The sequence below is a fragment of the Cebus imitator genome, unplaced genomic scaffold (assembly GCF_001604975.1).
Source record: "Cebus imitator isolate Cc_AM_T3 unplaced genomic scaffold, Cebus_imitator-1.0 Scaffold328, whole genome shotgun sequence".
Lineage (NCBI taxonomy): Eukaryota > Metazoa > Chordata > Mammalia > Primates > Cebidae > Cebus > Cebus imitator.
Genome location: NW_016107643.1, coordinates 1,681,780 through 1,699,734, shown reverse-complemented (window position 1 = coordinate 1,699,734; position 17,955 = coordinate 1,681,780). Strand labels below are relative to the sequence as shown.

General features: G+C 55.3%; 1 protein-coding gene across 4 annotated transcripts in view; it reads right to left on the bottom strand.

The window, feature by feature from the left end:
• Window positions 1-13: 13 nt before the first annotated feature.
• Window positions 14-17,955, bottom strand: part of HSPA12B (heat shock protein family A (Hsp70) member 12B) — a 19,471-nt gene continuing 1,529 nt past the window's right edge. The window contains exons 3-14 of one of the 4 annotated variants that reach the window (XM_037730037.1): window positions 13,905-13,965; window positions 11,747-11,844; window positions 10,099-10,223; window positions 7,659-7,845; window positions 7,167-7,271; window positions 6,717-6,833; window positions 4,703-4,877; window positions 3,817-3,903; window positions 3,306-3,410; window positions 2,933-3,191; window positions 2,267-2,370; window positions 14-1,681 (exon numbers count right to left, since the gene is read on the bottom strand). In XM_037730037.1, coding sequence (XP_037585965.1) covers window positions 1,026-1,681; window positions 2,267-2,370; window positions 2,933-3,191; window positions 3,306-3,410; window positions 3,817-3,903; window positions 4,703-4,877; window positions 6,717-6,833; window positions 7,167-7,271; window positions 7,659-7,845; window positions 10,099-10,223; window positions 11,747-11,844; window positions 13,905-13,947 — 2,061 coding nt within the window. In that variant the 5' untranslated portion in view covers window positions 13,948-13,965 and the 3' untranslated portion in view covers window positions 14-1,025. The remainder of the gene's footprint in view (window positions 1,682-2,266; window positions 2,371-2,932; window positions 3,192-3,305; window positions 3,411-3,816; window positions 3,904-4,702; window positions 4,878-6,716; window positions 6,834-7,166; window positions 7,272-7,658; window positions 7,846-10,098; window positions 10,224-11,746; window positions 11,845-13,904; window positions 13,966-17,955) is intronic. The other 3 variants (XM_017504821.2, XM_037730039.1, XM_037730040.1) reach the window with 3 other exon arrangements.

Genomic DNA, 17,955 nt, shown 5'->3' with positions numbered 1-17,955 from the left:
AGCAGGCGGTGGCTTCCCCTTGAGCATAAATGTTTTATTGTCACCTTAGGGCTCTCAGGCAGGTGAGGCTGTTGCATGTCACAGTTGGAGGGAAGGGCCTAACGTTTCACACTTTGGAAAACTGAGGCCCATGGGTGGTCAGAGAATGTCCTAAAGGCACACTGAGTCAATAGCAGAGCTGGGACCACCCCTCATTCTCCCTCTGGCCTCCCCATCCACCCTCAAGCTGTCCTTCCATGGCTGGGGTGGGGTGCAAGTGGGGTATTTCATAAGCTGCCCTTGGGATCTTCCCAGATGGGTGTTTTGTCTTGAAGGAAATGCTACCCCCACATCCCTCATAATTGCCTCCACCATAACAATGTTCCCACCTCCCCATTAGTGATCTACTGCCCTGTCTACAGTTAACAGTCATACTTAGGTGGTCAGCACCACCCCCAGGAATGTGCTACCACACCTGTCCCTCCGGAGTCCACTTCCAGGCATTTTCCTACGACACAGGGTTCCTCTGCCTGGCCCCTGGTTCGGGCTGAGTCCATCAGTGAGTAAGCTGCAGCCACGCAGGTCCAGGCCCTGCACAACCTCCTTCCTCCTGCGCCTCCTCCTTCCGCCTGCCTTGCTCAGCCTACCCCTACTCACATCCCATCCCCACCCCCAACTCCGCCAAGTTCAGGCCAGGACTCCATCTTGTTGCGTTCTTCCTTCGGGGTCACATGCCCCTTGCCGGGCTGTGCGCTCCGTCTGGCAAACTTCTTCTCAGTCACCCTTACCCATTCAGTCCCTGGCGAGTTCCTTAAGCCTTGCGGTCAGCTGACCAGGGCCTGATCCCAAAGCCAGTCTCTGGGTGTGTCCCCAACCACCCACCCATGACCTCATCTCCCCGGGCGGGGGGGGGGGGGAAGAGGCGTAGACACCAGAACCGTCATTTTCCCCCCCCCGCCCCACCCCGCCCCACCCCGCTCCGCGGGGCCCTGGACCGAAAGAGGGCGGGGCCGGGCCGGGGGCTCTGGCACCGCGCCGGCGTGCCCTCAGTTGGAAAGAAAGTCGATGGAGGCGCGCACGGAGCGATTGGTGCTGACGTCGACGGCGGTGACCTTAATTTCGGTGTCGCCAAACTGCATGGCGGCGCGGATCTCGCGGCGGCCCGGAGGCGCGCCGGTAGTGTCTTGGCCGCCGTCGGCTGGCTCAAGCTGCAGGCTGAGCGCGCCGCACTTGCGCACGCCGGGGTCGGTGATGAAGCGCGCATCCTCGGCCGCGCAGCAGTACAGGTTGATGAGCACGCGCCGCTGGCCCGGACGCGCCGGGCAGTAGCTGCGCCGCACCTCCTCGCCCAGGGCCACCGACTGCTCGGCGGCCACGAAGCGTTCGAAGACGTCGGTGCACCAGCGGCGGCCGTCGCGAACCAGCAGCTTTTCGGGCGGGTGGCGCCCAGGCACAAAGCGGTTGAGCACACCCACGCCGTAGGTGAGCGGCGAGCGGCGGACCCGCACCACGCCCGGCGCCTGCCCGAACAGCACGGCGCCTTTGAGGATGGTGAGGCCCACGTCGTGCGGGACCACGACACGCAGGCCGCGGGCGCCGAGCGCCGCCTGCACGGCGTGCTGCAGCACCGCCGACTCGGCGAAGCCGCCCACCAGGAATAGCAGCTTCACACCCTGCACCTCTGGCCGCGCTAGCAGAACCTCTGCGGGACGGGATGGGGACGGAGGAGAAGGGGAGGGGAGAGAGGGAGCTGCTGAGGCCACCACTAGGCAGCCACCGGCATCTCCCCTCCTTAGCCTGTACCTTCCTGGCAACTGGAAAGTAGCGCCATTTGAGCACTTTCTTTGAGAGCTCCCGGGAGTCCTCGAGGGCTCCGCCTCCCCAACACTCAAGCACCCCACTTCTCTCCCACCACGACATGGAGGACGAGAGATAAGGATATGCATTTACAAGTATTAAGCACCTAGACATTGTGTGCAAGACGTTGTGCTCACTCTAGATACTTCAGCTCATTTTATCCCTGTTATAATGTTTTGAGAACCCAATACTATCACCTCATTTTATAAATGAGGAAACTGAAGCACCAGAGGCTTTCTAACTTGGCAAGACTTCATGTCAACCCCCTAGCTCTTAATCACCACTACACTTCATCCCCCAGGTGTTCTAGATGATTCTAGGTCTCGGCCCAGTGTATGGATGTGTGGCGGTTTCTAGGCACTGAGGGGGAATTTTTCCGCCTCTGTGTGTGTATGTAGGGGTGGGTGGAGCATTGAGCTCAGGTGCTCACCTATGTGCTGGATGATCCCGCTGACGGTGGGCTGAAAGAGCTCGTTCATGGCTTCACAAGACATTCGGAGCATACCCTGTGAGGACCACTTCACGAAGTTCACGCTGTTGGTGGTAAAAGGGGCACAGACTCATCGATCAATGCCCAGCTGCTTGCCCCAGTTTGGGGTCCGTGGTCCTTATTCCCTACCCCTGCCTCTAGGCAGAAATGCTTGGGCACAGACTGCACGTGGTGTCTGGAGACTGGACCTGCTGGATGTTAGCCCTTATCTCCACCCCACTCACTCGGAGGATTTGGTTGCCAGCCTGCTCCAGTTCCAGACACCAGGTCCTTGGAGGGGCCTTTCCTTTCTTTGGTGCAGAGAAGCCAAGGAGCATTGGCCGGCAGGACCCGGGGTCGGGGTGTAGAGAAGACTGGGAGGAGACAGGCGTTGCCGCCTCCCTGCCATGATTCTCTCTCTGCGGATTCCGTGGGTGGAGCCTGCCGGGCTGGAGCACTCACTCGCTTCTCCCTGCCCCCCACCCCCACCCCGACACCCTGCTGGCTTGGTGTATATGTAGGATGAATCAGGCAGACCCCTACCGTTCCTTGGAGACCGGGACCCTCCCTTGCACAGGCATTCCTGGGTCTGCAAACCCTGCCTGAGACCGCGGGCCCGGTACCCACCTGCTCCTGCGCAGAGCGGTCTCCACGTTGTGGCCCCGCTGCTTGCGGTAGAAGTCAATGAAGGAGAAGGGCAGCGAGATGTTGAGCGCCCCGGCACGGTGCGGGCCAGCCGTGCGCTTGCGAGCCTCGAAGGCGATGGTCAGATCCACCCAGGCGGCCGGTCGTTGCCTTTTGAAGGTGGCGATGAAGTCCTCGCCGAAGATGCGGCACAGCAGCTGCTCGAAGGCCAGGTCCACACCCACCGCACCATAAGGGCCCCCTAGGGTGGAGCAGGGTGCGGAAGGGGCGTCAGCGCTCACCCGGCCGCCAGGGGGCGGTGGCGGGGCCAGGGCCAGGGCCTCGCTGGGTAACAGGGTGCCGCCTGGCTACTCACCAGATGCCTTGTAGAGCTCTTTGAGGGTGCCATGGGGCTGCTCCAGCTGGTGCACCGTCAGGTCCACGGTGCCTCCACCGCAGTCGGCCACCACGTAGCGGTCTCCTGCGGGCACACACTCGTGGGCGGCCTCGCACCCTCAGCCCTGCTCCCCCTCCAGCCTCGCCCAGCCTCCAGCCCTGCCCTGGGGTCCCAAGGACTGTCTGCAGGGTCAGAGGAGGGATGTGAGGGACTTCAGGAGCTTGAACCTCAGACCACCACATATGGGTGCCAGGTGTGGGGGAGAAATGGTTCCAGAGGCTCTGCAACTCTACCCAAACGTCCGCGGAGAATCCGCTGGAGGAGTAGGAGTTAGGGGCGACGCTGTGAATGGGATGGGGATGTGGGTGACTGTGAGGGGATGGCCAGGTTAGGTACAGCGGATGGAGGAAGAGACGGGCTTTGCAAACATGCCCTTCCCCCCATCAGTATATGGTGCCAAGGATAACTCCTCGTGCCCCTCTTCCCCTACCTGCTTGCATCTCTGCCCACAGCTCTCCTACACCCGACTCCACCAGGAACGTGCGGCTGTGGCGGGACCTTCGCAGCTGCTCCCGAGCTGGGGATCAGGAGACAGCAAGGAGTGAGATTAGAAGGAGGTGGTCCAGCTATGGCGTTTAACTCCCATCCTGCCCAGACACTCCAAGGGCACTGGGAGCAGCCAGTGTTCCTGAAACTCCAACCTGTACCTGACTGGGAGAGGGCAGTCCTGAACCTGAAGTCCCACCCTGTATCAACAGCTGGGGGGAAGTATTTGTGGACACAGGGCCTTCCTTTAACCCAGGAGGTCTCAGGTCATGGCAAAATCAGGGTTAGAGGGGTTTGGAGGAGCAGAGGCAGAGTAGGTCTATGGAATCTAAGAGAGGACTCAGGACTTAGGGCTTCTCCCTGCCCTCAGAGGTGGCATTTGGGAGGATGACCATAGCTGTCCTTGGCCTGGGTGCTGGGTCCTGGCAACAGGAGCTTAGGGTTGATGTGTGTCAGGGAAGATGAAGGGGGTGATGGGGACAGCTGATGCAGTGGGCTGACTGCCTGGTTTGTCAGTACTTGAGCAATTTCCTCCAGGTGTAGGCTGTATCTCCCCCCACCCTTACTCTCAGGGCTGGGTGGAGTCCTGCCCTCCTCAGACTTTGCTCCCCTAGGGCAAGGTGACATCTCCATCCTGAGATTGGGCTCCCCCAGGTGGGGCATGGCCCACCCTGAGACGAAGTTCCCCTTGGACAGGGCTGTACCTTCCTCCCTCAGACCGGCTCCACCAGGCATGGACTCCTCCCCTTCATCCTAGACGTGGCTAAGCTTCTGGACTCAGTGGCCCTGTGACCCTCCAAAGGTGGGTGGTGCTCCTGGGGGCAGCTCACCTTGCCGGAAGCTGGAGTCGATGGAGCGGCGCTCACCCAGGCGCCCACCACCTGGGGCCCGGCTGCTCAGGTCCAGGAGCTGGTGCAGGCGCAGCTTTCGGCAGTATACTGAGGCGGCCTCGGGCTCCAGGGCGATGAGTAGCTGCTCTGCATTCTCTCGGGACACTAGTCCAGCCTGGGGATGGGTGGTGGACAGGATCAGGCGGCACTGTGGGCTGTCACACCTAAGATGGCACCCTGAGGTGGGGAACTGGGGGCCTGTGGGTCTCCCATCTCCTCCTCCATCACACCCCACCCATTTAGGCCTCTGGGGCCCCTCTGTGCTGCACAAATTTGGAGCTGCCTCATAGTCACGCTGTGACTAGGCTGGGGAGGGAATGGTCCTGGCCAAAGACGCCAAGAAGTTGCCCAGCAGGAGAAGACTCTAGACAGAATGCAGACCTAGAACCCCTGGGGTCTGCCCCTTCCTCTTCAAGCTTCCCAAGATAGTGGGGCTGCAGCAAGATTCCCCTTCACAGGTGCAGGTGGCCATCTGAGCGCTGGTTGGGGGTGGTGGCAGAGACTGTAGCACAGTGTAGGGGGTGTGGTGGCTCAAAGGAGATGGTGGGGAGCCCCTTTAGCACATTGAACCCTCTTTCTCTAGTAGGCTGGTGTCAGACAGTAGCCATAGGCCACCTCACTCTGAGGAGAACTTTGTTCCCAGGGAATCTGATACAGCAGGAAGGAAGCTGAAATTCCAGGCACCAAGACAGGCCAGTTGGGTGGAGAAAAACACTTGAGATCTGAAGTTATTTCCTGCATCAGGGCAGGGGGTCCTTGTGGGAAGTACTTTACGGTTTTGTAAGGTTCCCCAGATTCTGACCAGATAGGGGAGAGGGATAAGGGTGTGAATGCAGACTTTCTACCCAGGGCCAGACCTTCCTGAGCAGCCAGGGAACGGCATGGGAGGAAGCAAGGTGGCGAAACAGGCACGGGATCGCTGGGGGAGAAGGTGTTTGTTCTGGTTGGGGACAGCCTTGCTTCCATCCTGATCCTTGCACAGGGGTGTCCACTGTGCTCAGGGTTAGCTCCTCCCAGTGAAAAGTGTAGGCATCTACAGACCTGGCCCCAGGTCATGCCTGTCCCATAGGTGTGGGAGGATTGGGAGTTCCTCCAGGGGGTCCACAGGCAGGCTTGAGATCCCTTCAAGCAATGAGTCTTGAGGCTGTGCCCTCTCTCTGTCTGCACTGGAGCCCCTCCAACATCTTGCTCTAGACTTTTGAGCATCTCGGTGGTAGGAAGACTTGCATGTATTGGCCAGAATCTTCTCCCTTTATACTTTCGTAGTCCTATTTCCCCTGCTCAAGGACCAACAAAGGTGGGGCAGGGGTGGGGATGTCCCTGAAAATACTGATGCCAACTGAAATAAATGTTCTAGGTGCCCTGTCTGCCACTGTGAGTGTTGGCTGCTACTGGCTCACAGCTGCCACCTCCTCTGGACAACTGCCCTCAGCTGATGGGAATGGCCTCACTTGGAGAGGTTTCCCTCCCATGCCCCCAGAACCAATGACAGACCAATGTGGATGTGCAAGAAGCCGGCCCCAGTTCTGTGCTACAGTTCTCCCTCTGCAGCTCCCCATGTGTTCTAGCTGAGGTTAAACCTGAGGCTAGACTCCAGCCAAGACCACATCCTTCACAGCCCTTTTCTTGTCCCGCTTCCCTCCCTCCCCTTTCTCCTGAGAACTGTTCTTCAATAGACCTCACGTATAAGGCTCTCCATCTTGTGCTCTGCTTCTAGGACACCTGACTTAAGGCACTGTCTACAATAGCCTGGGCTGTGCCTCTTGTCCCTCTGTCCCGTTCCCACAGGCTCACTCCCTCTCCGGGTGGCAGCAACCCTACAAACTCCCAGCAGGAGCAGGCTGAAGTTCTTTCACAATGACTCTGTGGTCCCAAGGGTAGTGGGTGCATACAGGTGTGGGGACAGGCCTGGGCCTTGCTGAGCAGTGTTCTCTGCCTGCCTGCATGTCCTCACCAGGTAGGCAGCTTCCCGCATGAACTGCTTGGCCGGCTGTTTCCAGATGGCAGGCACCGTCAACACCCAGCGCACAGTGTCCTTTTCTGGCAGCGATGGGCTCTGCTCCCTCAGCTCCTGGTGCAGAAGCAGGCAGTGAGAGGAAGAGCTGGCTTGGAGGGAGGGTGGTCTTCAGCCCTCTGTGGAGCTGGAGGAACTAATCAAACTATAGGAAAGACTTCCCAGCTGAGTTGGAAGAATCGGCCCCCCTCCCATCAGTACGGCTTGGTGCAGGCTCTACTGCACAAAAAGAGAGGGAACTATGGTCAAAAAGATGACCTCTGACCTCTGGCGGTGGCTACGCATCCAGTGTCGGGGGCGGGGCGGGAGTGTTCGGATGAGGGGAAAGGATGGGAGTAGAAGGGCTTGGGGGTCCCCGTCGCAGTGAGCAGTAGTGGGACCGCAGCATACCTGAAGGGCGTGCTCCCTGAAGAAGCGCAGGGCATGGGCGAACACCTCCAGGGCAGGCATCTTCTTTCCATTTACTGCCTCTAGCTGGGTCTTCAAGGTGAGATCCTGGCAGGGACACAGGGCGGCTCTGGAGGAGGCCTCAGCTCTGCGCTCATTTCCTGACGACTTCATTATTAAAATCACCCCATTTCCTGAAGCTTCCCCTCCTCTTTAGCACCGTCCCACTCTTGCCCCAATCTGACATTAGCTCTGCCCCAGCACCTCTCCTTAGCCCCACCACTCCCGCAACCCGTTTCACTATTAGCCCCGCCTCCAGCTGTCTCACTTCTGAGCTCCTCCCACACTGGGGTCTGAAGTCTCCCTTTAGCCCCGCCCCCTCTCAGCCAGGACTCCCTCGGGCCGGTCCCGGACAAAACCTTTAGGTTTTGTCCCACCCTCTAGTTAGCTTTCCCATGCAGGCCCCGCCTCCCTGTCTGGAGCCCTGTGACTCACTGTGGCGCTGTGGATCTTCATCTTGAACTTCTCGAAGTAGAGCCAGTCCCGGGCCTCCTCGGGATCCAGGTCATGGTAGTAATCGCGGGCGGTGTAGCCAAAGCTGTGGAAGGCGCCCTCTGGGGTCAGCAGCAGGCAGGTCGGGGTCTTCTGGTGGGCCACGCCCGGGTCTCCGCCCTCCCATTTCCTGCGGGGCACAGGGCCGTCAGTGCAACCCTCCCTTCCTGGGTGGGAATCCAGGCAGAGGGAACAGCATGCGCAAAAACTTACAGGTGTTCAAGAGCAGGGAGAACTAGCTATGGGTCGGCTGGATATGCAGCAGGAGAAAATACAAGAATGCTAAGGTCAGATCATGAAGAGCACAGAATGCCATTAGGAGCTCTGTCTTAGTGGATTTTAAGTAGCAAAGAGGTATGACCACATTTGCCTTTAGAAAGAAAGGTCACTGGCCGCCGTGGAGCAACAGAATGGAGGGAAGGGAGGATGGAGAAAGGAAACCAGGGAGGAAGATGCTGCCGCCATCCAGGTGAGAGAAGGTCGGGGCTGAACTTGGGCAGGATCGGTGGCCCAAGAGAAGAAGATGGGGATTCTAGGTGTTAGGGAAACATCTAGAGATGTTAGGGGCTTGGTGGCTGGTGGGAAGAGAGGGCTTGGGAGGAGGCCGGGATGTCCCCCAGCTGTTTCCTGTGACCGTCACCTCAACAGGACACAGACAGTGTCCCTGCATGTGGCCTTAGCCCCAGCATGGCCTCAGCTGTGTGTGTTGATGAGAGAGACATCTGGGATGCCCTGCAGTTCCTATAGCACTGTTAAGTGCTCAGAGCCTTTGTGGCTTCCTATGATGCAGGAGGAAGGACAGCCCAATCTCACGAGGCTCAAGTCCTGTGTATTTTGGGAGCAGTTACCTGTCTGTCTCTCCATTCACCCTTCCAGCCAGCCTCCAGGCCTGGGGAAGCCCCTCTTACCTCCCATCCCAGTCTGGGTTGAGAGCTTTGAGGTCTCCTATAGCTTCACCTACTGCCTGCCGACACTCTAGGACACATCCAGGTGACTGGGGTCTTGAGGTCCAGAGGAGAGTGTTCACTCAAAACCCAACAACATCTGAATAGAATTTTGAAACATGTCTTTCATAACAACTGTGTGACTCGTCAACTCATCCCTTGGAACCTTCATTTTCTTGTTTTTTATTTGAGATGTTGGACCTAGGAATTACCACTAGGAATCTACCCCATAGAGATTGCAGCACAAGTTTTCAAAGAAGGATATCACTGCTGTACTTCTTGTAATAGTGAAAAATGAGTGGAGAAAAAAAACTCTAAAACTGTCAATAGGGGAATGGATAAATTATGACACATCTGTACTATGGAAATACTAGGCAACCATTCAAAGAAAGTGGTAGCTTTGTATGTACTGACATTAAATATCTACAAAATAGTGTTGAAGGTTTAAAACAAAGGAAGTTGTATATCTCACTTTTACTTAAAAAACACATATGTGTTTGTACATGTGTGTGTTTGGGTACAAGCTCAGAAAAAGATTTGTGGGCTGGGCATGGTGGCTCACACCTGTAATCCCAGCATTTTGGGAGACCAAGGTGGGAGGATCACTTGAGGCCAGGAGTTTAAGACCAGCCCTGGCAATATAGTGAAACCCTGTCTCTCCAAAAAAGATTTTTTTTTTTTTTTTTAATTAGCCAGGAGGCTGAGGTGGGAGGATTGCTTGAGCCCAGGAGTTTAAGGCTGCAGTGAGCTATGATCATACCACTGCACTTCAGCCTGCGTGACAGAGGGAGACCCTGTGTCAAATAAAAAAGTCAGAAAGAAAGAAAATTAAAAAGGCCAGGCATGGTGACTCATGCCTATAATCCTAGCACTCTGGAAGGCTGAGGGGGGCAGATCACCTGAGGTCAGGAGTTCGAGACCAGCCTGGCTGACATAGTGAAACCACGTCTCTACTAAAAATACAAAAATTAGTCCGGTGTGGTGGCACATGCCTGTGGTCCCAGTTACTCAGGAGGCTGAGGCAGGAGAATCGCTTGAACCCGGGAGGCAGAGATTGCAGTGAGCTGAGATCGTGCCACCGCACTCCAGCGTGAACAGAGCGAGATTCCATCCCAAAAAGAAAAGAAAAGAAAAGAAGAAAAGAAAAAGGATTTGCATATTTTATTGTATGTTTATTATATCTAAAAAAAATTAAAAATTAAAAACAAAGTCTGATTTTTCCTTCAGAGGGCTGGGAGCTGCTCCAGCTGAGGCTGGGGACCCAGGCCTGGGACCCATCCTGCAAACTTTTGCCCAGTGAGAAGCCCCAGACTATGGGTGGCAGGGCCTCTGAGGAGACCCCATGTCTCGATGACAGTACTTTTGTGACCAAGATTATCCCAGGGTATGAGGAACTCCCCACGCTCCCCACCTCACTCTCCCAGCCCAGCTGCCCTCACCTCATCATGTGGATGGCCTCAGGGTCACTGGCAAAGCTGAAAGCATAGCCACTAGACGTGGTGCCAAAGTCAATGGCCACCACCACGGAGAAGGAGGCCTGCTGGGGGGCTCGGGCCTCGGGCTTCTGCAAGTGCAAGACCTAGAATTAGCAAGCAGCCAGCAGGGACACCCCCACCCTCACCCCCAACACTTCCTCTGCACAGGGGAGACACTCCCCTCCACTGACTGTGATCCAGACTGGCCCTGGCCCTGGCCTACCCCACCTACCCACCTGCCTGGGATCCCCTGCCCTCCCAGGCTCCAGGCTGAGCCTTGGACATGCTTCTCAGGTAGCCCCAGGAAGGGTTCAGCTCAAGCTCCTGCTTTCCTGTTTCCAGTCTTTGCCTAACCTCTGCCTGGACCGCCTGAGCCCCACCCCACCCCACACCATCTTCATAGGCAGCCACCAGCCTGGGCCCAGCTGAGAGCAATTTTGCTCCTCCAGGTTAGCTTTACAGCACATGGACCAGTGTATATTTTACCCTCTTGCTCTTTGTGGGCAAAGTGACACAAACCAGACTGTCTGATTCTGTGGCAGAGAGGACAGGCCACATGCATGCCCCCAGAGAAGTGTGTGCCTTCTCCTATGCCCGGCCTGGGTTCCCTAAGAATAAGGAAGTCCCTAAGCTGGATCACTAGGGCAAGGTCATCCAGGTGGGGTGACCCAGGGAGCTTGGGGGTGGGAAGGTTGTGTCCTGGATACTTCAAGCTACTGGTTTCCTTTTATTATTTGTATTTTATTTATTTATTTTTTTAGAGACAGGGTTTCACTGTGTTAGCCAGGATAGTCTCAGTCTCCTGACCTTGTGATCCACCTGCCTTGGCCTCCAAAAGTGCTGGGATTACAGGCGTGAGCCACCATGCCCAGCCTCCTTTTTTTCTTTTTCTTTTTTTTGACAAGGCCTCACTCTGACACCCAGGCTGGGGTGCAGTGGTGTGATCTTGGCTCACCGCAACCTCTGCTTCCCAGGTTCAAGCGATTCTCTACCCTCAGACTCCTGAGTAGCTGGGATTACAGATGCGTGCCACCACGCCCAGCTAATTTTTGTATTTTTTGTAGAGGTGGGGTTTCGCTATGTTGTCCAGGCTGTTCTCAAACTCCTGAGCTCAAAGCAATCTGTCCACCTAGGCCTCCCAAAATGCTGGAATTACAGGAGTGAGCCACTGTGGCCAGCCCAAACTAATAGTTTCCAGACTATTGTTTTTTTAGTAACACATCTCCTCTCCCCTAGATATGACTTGGATTAAAGTGGGCTGTGGTCAGCAGGAGGCCCAGTGCTCTGGGGACCTAGAAGAGCCACATGCTTGGAGGAACACTTGCCTCAGCCAGGCCAGTTTCAATGGCCACGTGTGCTTCCTGTGCAGGGAGGGTTGGGAGTTAGTTACATGGGGCTCGCCTTCTCAGTAGAATTGATACCCTTACAGTCCAGGGCCACCCAAGGCCAGTCCTTCTGGGGGGCACATGACTGGAGTGTATGGGGACAGGAGGCATGGTGGTGCCCCCATGCCCTCCTCCTTCTCAGCCCAGGCCCTGCCATGATTTTGCCAGGCACAACCCCGTCCATACCACCCACACCACCCACCACCTGATCCCTGCTCCGGGCTTACTGGAGACTGCGAGGGTGTGAGGGGGGCAATGCCACAGCTTTCCTGGGTCCTTGGGGAGCCGGGCGGGCTGGGCACTGGGGACCGCTCCGGGCTAGCGCCTGTAGAGAAGAGAGGGCAGGTCATCCTGGCACAAGCAGGGTAGGGATGGCAGCGGGGCCCCAAGCCAGGCACCCAGAGGTTCTCTATTAGTCCTTGCTGGGCTAAGGCAAAGGGCTCTCTGCTGGGGAGGAGGACTGGGGGGTGTAGGAAGGACATGTGTGATGTAGGGGCCGGGGCTGAGGGTCTGCTATAAAAGGCAACCTTTCCCTAGCGGGTGATACATGCTTCCCCTGGGGACTCACTGTCTCCCCACTAGGGCCCCTCAGACAGAGTGCAGGAGGGGAGAGAGACAGAAGCATTGTGTGGCAGGGAGACTTGGTCCAGAGATGGAAGGGCAGGGGAGATGGGGGGGTGAGCTCCTGGGGTGGGTGTGGAGGGGAGAGAAACGCTCCTCCTTCAAAAGGTGGGGCTACAGACCTAGCTGGCCAGGAGGTGGGGTTGCCCCTCTCCACCCTAAAGTTGGGCCACGTGTTCTAATCAGGATTTGTGGGAACTCCCCAGCTCCCATGCCCACAAGAGCCACAGACAGGCCCAGCTGGCTGCTTGGGGAGGATCCAGGAGAGGCAGCACCTCCTCCCTCGCTCAAAACATTAGTAATCTGACTCCCACACCCCACCACACACGCATACACACACCCTGAGCCAGCATTTGGGGGCAGGAGGCTCCACCGAGACCCTCTTGCAGGCCTGGGACTGAGCTGGGCCTTTGGTGGGAGGGAATGGAGTAACCCTGGGGGGCAGCCCTAGGCCTAGTTCCAAGGATCAGGCAGCTCATGGGGCAGGAGGACCTGCCCGGCTGGACACCCACAGGTGTGGATCAGTTGCTGCCACCACCACACTGGGCATTGCTAATGGGCATGTGAAAGGTACTGGGGCTGCCTTGAAATCCATGGATGAACCAGGGATGCTGGCTAGGGAGGGAGTGTGGGATCTGGCAGGCTTAGCCCACCTTAGGTTGGGCTGGGCAGGGCCTGTGCTCTCTCAGCCACAGTCCTACCATGTACCGCCAGGCAGGTCTCTGCTCTCCCTGGCCTTGGGGGTAATCTGGGAACATAGGTGAAGGGCCAGGCATGAGGGGGACTTGGGAAGCGCCTGGACAGGGCCAGAGTCTGTAGAGTTGCTGGAGGGGCAGGGACAAAGTGACCACATTCCAAGGGCTCCCTCTCCTCAGGCAGCCAGGGCAGGCTCCAGCCCTGCCACCATCTGCAGCCTGAGAGGCCAAATTGCTGTGGCTCAAGCTTGGGAAGGGAGGCAGGAAGGAAGGGCCCAGCCCACCAGGTCTTTGTGAATGGACTTCCTGAGGAGTGTCCCTCCTGCCTCCGGCCACCCTCCCCTGCAGAGAACCCACAGCCTGCTCCCAGACCAGGCTATGGGCAGATGTGTGTGCACACGCAGAAATCTCTGCATGCGTGCCCACCTGCAAACTATACTCCTGTACACAGTTCCTGTACACAGAGACCTGCCCACAGAGACACACACCCAGGCAATCACACGGGGTCCTGTGCACACAGCCTGAACAAAACACATGAACATGCAAACACTCCTGTGCACACAGACCCTCCATGCGTATGCAGAAATCTCTGCATGTGTGCCCACCTGCAGACTATACTCCCGTACACAGGTCCTGTGCACAGAGACCTACCCGTAGAGACACACATTCACTGAGGACACTCACACAGGGTCCTGTGCACACAGCCAGCCTGAACAAAACACAGGCCCATGCATACACTCCTGTGTGTACAGACCCTCCTGACACACACACACGCTTTCAGCCCACACTCATATACACATAGGGGTCCTGTGAATAAGCCAGTCCTGTGTGCACACATACTCATACATATTCACATACACAGACCTGTACTCACAGACCCTCTCTGCACACACAGCAGGTCCAGTAAACACAGACCTGCCCTGCACACATGCACACACACACACACACACTCACAGAAAGGCTGTCGGGAAGCTCTGCTGGAGAGGCACATTGGACAGCCTGTAGGTGGGTCTCAGCGCCTGCTGGGGTGAGTGGGAGGTGGTCAGGGCAGAGTGGTGGGGGTTCTTACCGATGTACAGACCCTGCAGGCCCATCTCCGGGACAGCCAGCATCCTTGCAGGCCCTGTAGCTGTCAACAGGAACAGACAAGCAGAGTGGGATTTATTTGTCGCTTTGTTCCCTCACTGAATGCTTATTTATTTTATTTGTTTACTTTTGGCTGGAGTCCTTTGAAGCAAAACCCAGCCATCATGTTGTTTCACCTATGAACTCTTTAATACAGCTCTCCAACAGATAAAGACGTTTTAAACAACATCGAGAGGCCATTCTCACATCTAATGAAATTAACAGTAATTCCTTAAATCTCATCTAAAGTCCCAGAGTTCCCAGCTTGTCTCAAAAATGGCTTTGCTTTCTTAGAATCAGGATCTTCCTAAATGTCTTCTGGTGCCTACTCTGTGCCAGGTACTGAGAGATATCAGAGACCAAGAGAGACAATGTCTCTGCATTGGAAACCAACAGTCTGATGGAGGAGATAATCAGGCAAGTACTTTTGAAATGACAAGTGATGCTGAGTTCTGGGAAGGTCAAAGCTGGATAATGTGGGGGGGGGAAGGGGGCATGGAAGCCTGGATGGGGGGCTGGGCTGAGCTCACCCTGCAGGCAGGCCCGTGTGCACCCTGGTTCAGATTTGGTTTTATATGAACAGCAAAAGCAAATTTTGAAAGGTCTGAGGTGATAGGGTGGGGTACGGGCATGACTCAATTTGTCTTTTCTGTTTTTTGAGACAGAGTCTCACTCTGTTGTCCAGGCTGGAGTGCAGTGTTGTGATCTTGGCTCACTGCAACCTCCACCTCCCAGGTTTGAGCCATTTTCTTGCCTCAGTCTCCTGAGTAGCTGGGATTACAAGCATGTGCCTCCATGCCCAGCTAATTTTAGTATTTTTAGTAGAGTCAGGGTTTCACCATGTTGGCCAGGCTGGTCTTGAATTCCTGACCTCAGGTGATCGCCTGCCTTGGCCTCCCGAAGTGCTGGGATTACAGGTGTGAGCCGCTGCACCTGGCCTTCTTCTTCTTCTTCTTCCTTGTTTAAAGTGTAAGTTCTCCTTGAGACAGATAGGGTGTCACTCTGTCTCGAGAAGAACCTATACTTTAAGGCTGAACAGAGGAACATGGACTAGCCAAGGAGACTGAGATGCCCCCATGGTCTCATGAAGATTGTACAAAGAGAGGGGTGAAGCTAGATCCCTGTAAGAGGTCTTCAGATGAGACTGGAAACACCTGTTTTAGTAGGGCAGGTAAGCCGAGGTGAGGAGTGAGCAAGCGGTCACATGAGCTAGAATGTTTTTTTTTTTTTTTTTTTTTTGGATGGAGTCTTGCTCTGTTGCCTAGGCTGGAGTTCAGTGGTACGATTTTGGCTCACTGCAACCTCCGTCTCCTGGGTTCAAGCAATTCTCCCGCCTCAGCCTCCCAAGTAGCTAGGATTACAGGTGCCTGCCACCATGCCTGACTAATTTTTGTATTTTAGTAGAGGCGGGGTTTCACCATGTTGGTCAGACTGGTCTCGAACTCCTGACTTCAAGTGATCTGCCTCCCTCAAGTTATCCTGCCCCAAAGTGCTGGGATTTCAAGTGCAAACCACTGAGCCCGGCTAGAACTTCTTAAGTTGGAGTCTCACTGTGTTGCCCAGGCTGGAGTGCAGTGACGCAATCTTATTGAGCTAGAACTTCTGAGAAGCTTGGCTGAGATCAGGAATACATCTGAGGGCAGTAGCTGGAGGAAGCTAAAGCTGAAGGGAGCTGAGGAAGAATATTTATTTTCTAAGACAGGTGAGGCTCAATCCTGTCTATGAAGTTCTGGGGCCAGACTACAGGCAGAATTCTCCAAACCATTAACAGCTTTGTTACTCAAAGTGTGGGCTAAGACCAGCAACATTGGTATCACCTGGCAGCTTGTTAGAAATGCAGAACCTCAGGCCCCATCCCAGACCTGCTGAATCAGAACCCATATTTCATTTTTATTTATTTATTTTTGAGACAGAGTCTCACTCTGTCCCCCAGGCTGCAGTACAGTGGCATGATCTCAGTTCTCAGCTCACTATAATCTCCACCTCCCAGATTCAAGTGATTATCCTGCCTCAGCCTCCCAAGTAGCTGGGAGTACAGGCATGTACCACCACGCCCAGCTAATTTTTGTATTTTTAGTAGAGACAGGGTCTCACCATGTTGGCCAGGCTGGTCTCGAACTCTGGCCTCAAGTGATCTACCTGCCTTGGCCTCCCAAAGTGCTGGGATTAGAGGCCTCAGCCACTGCGCCCCGCCTATTTTAACAAAATTCCCAGGTGATTCGGGTACACACTAAACTTTGAGAAGTGTTGCTCACCTGTGTCTCTCAGACAGTCTGCAGCCCACTGACACTATGTTCCCATTGGTGGGCCTGGTTGCTCCCCTAAACAAAGGGAGAGGCTACACAGGGCCAGTCCATTCCCTCTCTGTCACCAGTGGCCCGATCAGAAAGTTTTGCTATAGAACACAGGCAGACACAGAGCTGGGCTCTGGCATGCGCATACACACACGCTCACAACCTTGCTCATACAGTTCACACAAACCAGCCCCACCGTAGACAGACACCTGGACTCCCACACACTCATATGTCCAGGATTCTCCTGCATGGCCAGCACCATGGAGATTTCCAGACACTCTTGCTATCCTCTGTACCATTGGAGGTACACAGTTGGGTGCTCAGGAATCAGAATCAGAAGGATGGGGGCTGGCTGTGAGCACACATACAGCAGCTGGCTGATGCAGAGAAAAGGGAAAGCACAGAGGGGGAGGGGAAGGGTCTTGGGAGCCAGGGGCAGGAGCCCAGCTCAGGGTAATGGAGTGGGGTGCTGACCTGGGTTCCACGAGCGATTCTTTCTATTTCTTCCCAATTCTGCATTCAATGACATCACATTGGTAGCTTGAAATCAGTCATGGCTGGGAGTATTTACACCACAGAAATTGGCAAGCACTACAAATCAGGATTTTTCCTTCTTCCATAGCTGAACCAGCATACCACTGGATCAAGGCCTTGAGGGAGGAGTTGGCAGCCCTATTTGTATGTTATTTTTATTCTTCAGCATTTACCAAGCATTTCTTCATGCCAGACTCTGTGCTAAGCACTGGGGAACCACTTTGTTGAATGAATGAATGGATTTTCTGGACCAAGGCTATTATACCTATTATTCTTCTAGGAGAAGAAACAACCTAGAACTACCAGGAAAAAAAAGACTCTGGGCTGGGTGCAGTGGTTCAAGCCTGTAATCCCAGCACTTTGGGAGGCTGAGGCAGGTGGATCACTTGAAGTCAGAAGTTTGGGACCAGCCTGGCCAACATGGTTAAATCCTTGTCTCTACTGAAAATATAAAAATTAGCTGGGTATAGTGGCAGATGCCTGTAATCCCAGCTACTCAGGAGGCTGAGGCGGGAGAATTGCTTGAACCTGGGAGGCAGAGGTTGCAGTGAGCCAAGATCGTGCCATTGCACTCCAGCCTGGGCGACAGAGCGAGACCCTGTCTCAAAAAAAAAAAAAAAAAAAAAAATTGTGTTAAAGAGGATCCCATGGATTCTCCGAGAGGTGGAGGTAAGCCAAGGGATGGCCGAATACCAAGCAAGCACACACACCCAGGAACACTTAAGGAGAATGCTGACCACAGAACACAGGACAAGTCCAGCTCCCAAGAGCTAGGTCTGGGCAGAGTCCACAGCTGAAAATGAGGGGAGGCTGACCCCCGCTCTAGGGGCCTATTAATTTCAGACTGGTGGTGCCTGTGGGTTTGAGAGTAATTGAGTGAGACGGTTTGATTTACACAGAAAGTAACTCCATTTACTGGCTACAAGCATGTGCCAAATTCTGGCCGCAGCCTGATTCCTAACCCTGCCCATGGACTGACCCCTAACTCTTGGCTTCATATTGACCTCTAGTCATCAGCTTCACCCTGTTCCCTGGCCCTGACTTCTACCCAATAGGCAGGACCTGTTGGTCCTGGGGACCAGGGGACCAGGATAGGGTGTGGCCCAGCAGGAACTCACAACCAGAGACTCCCATCCCAGAGTGCCTCCTGGTCTCACAATAGCCTAG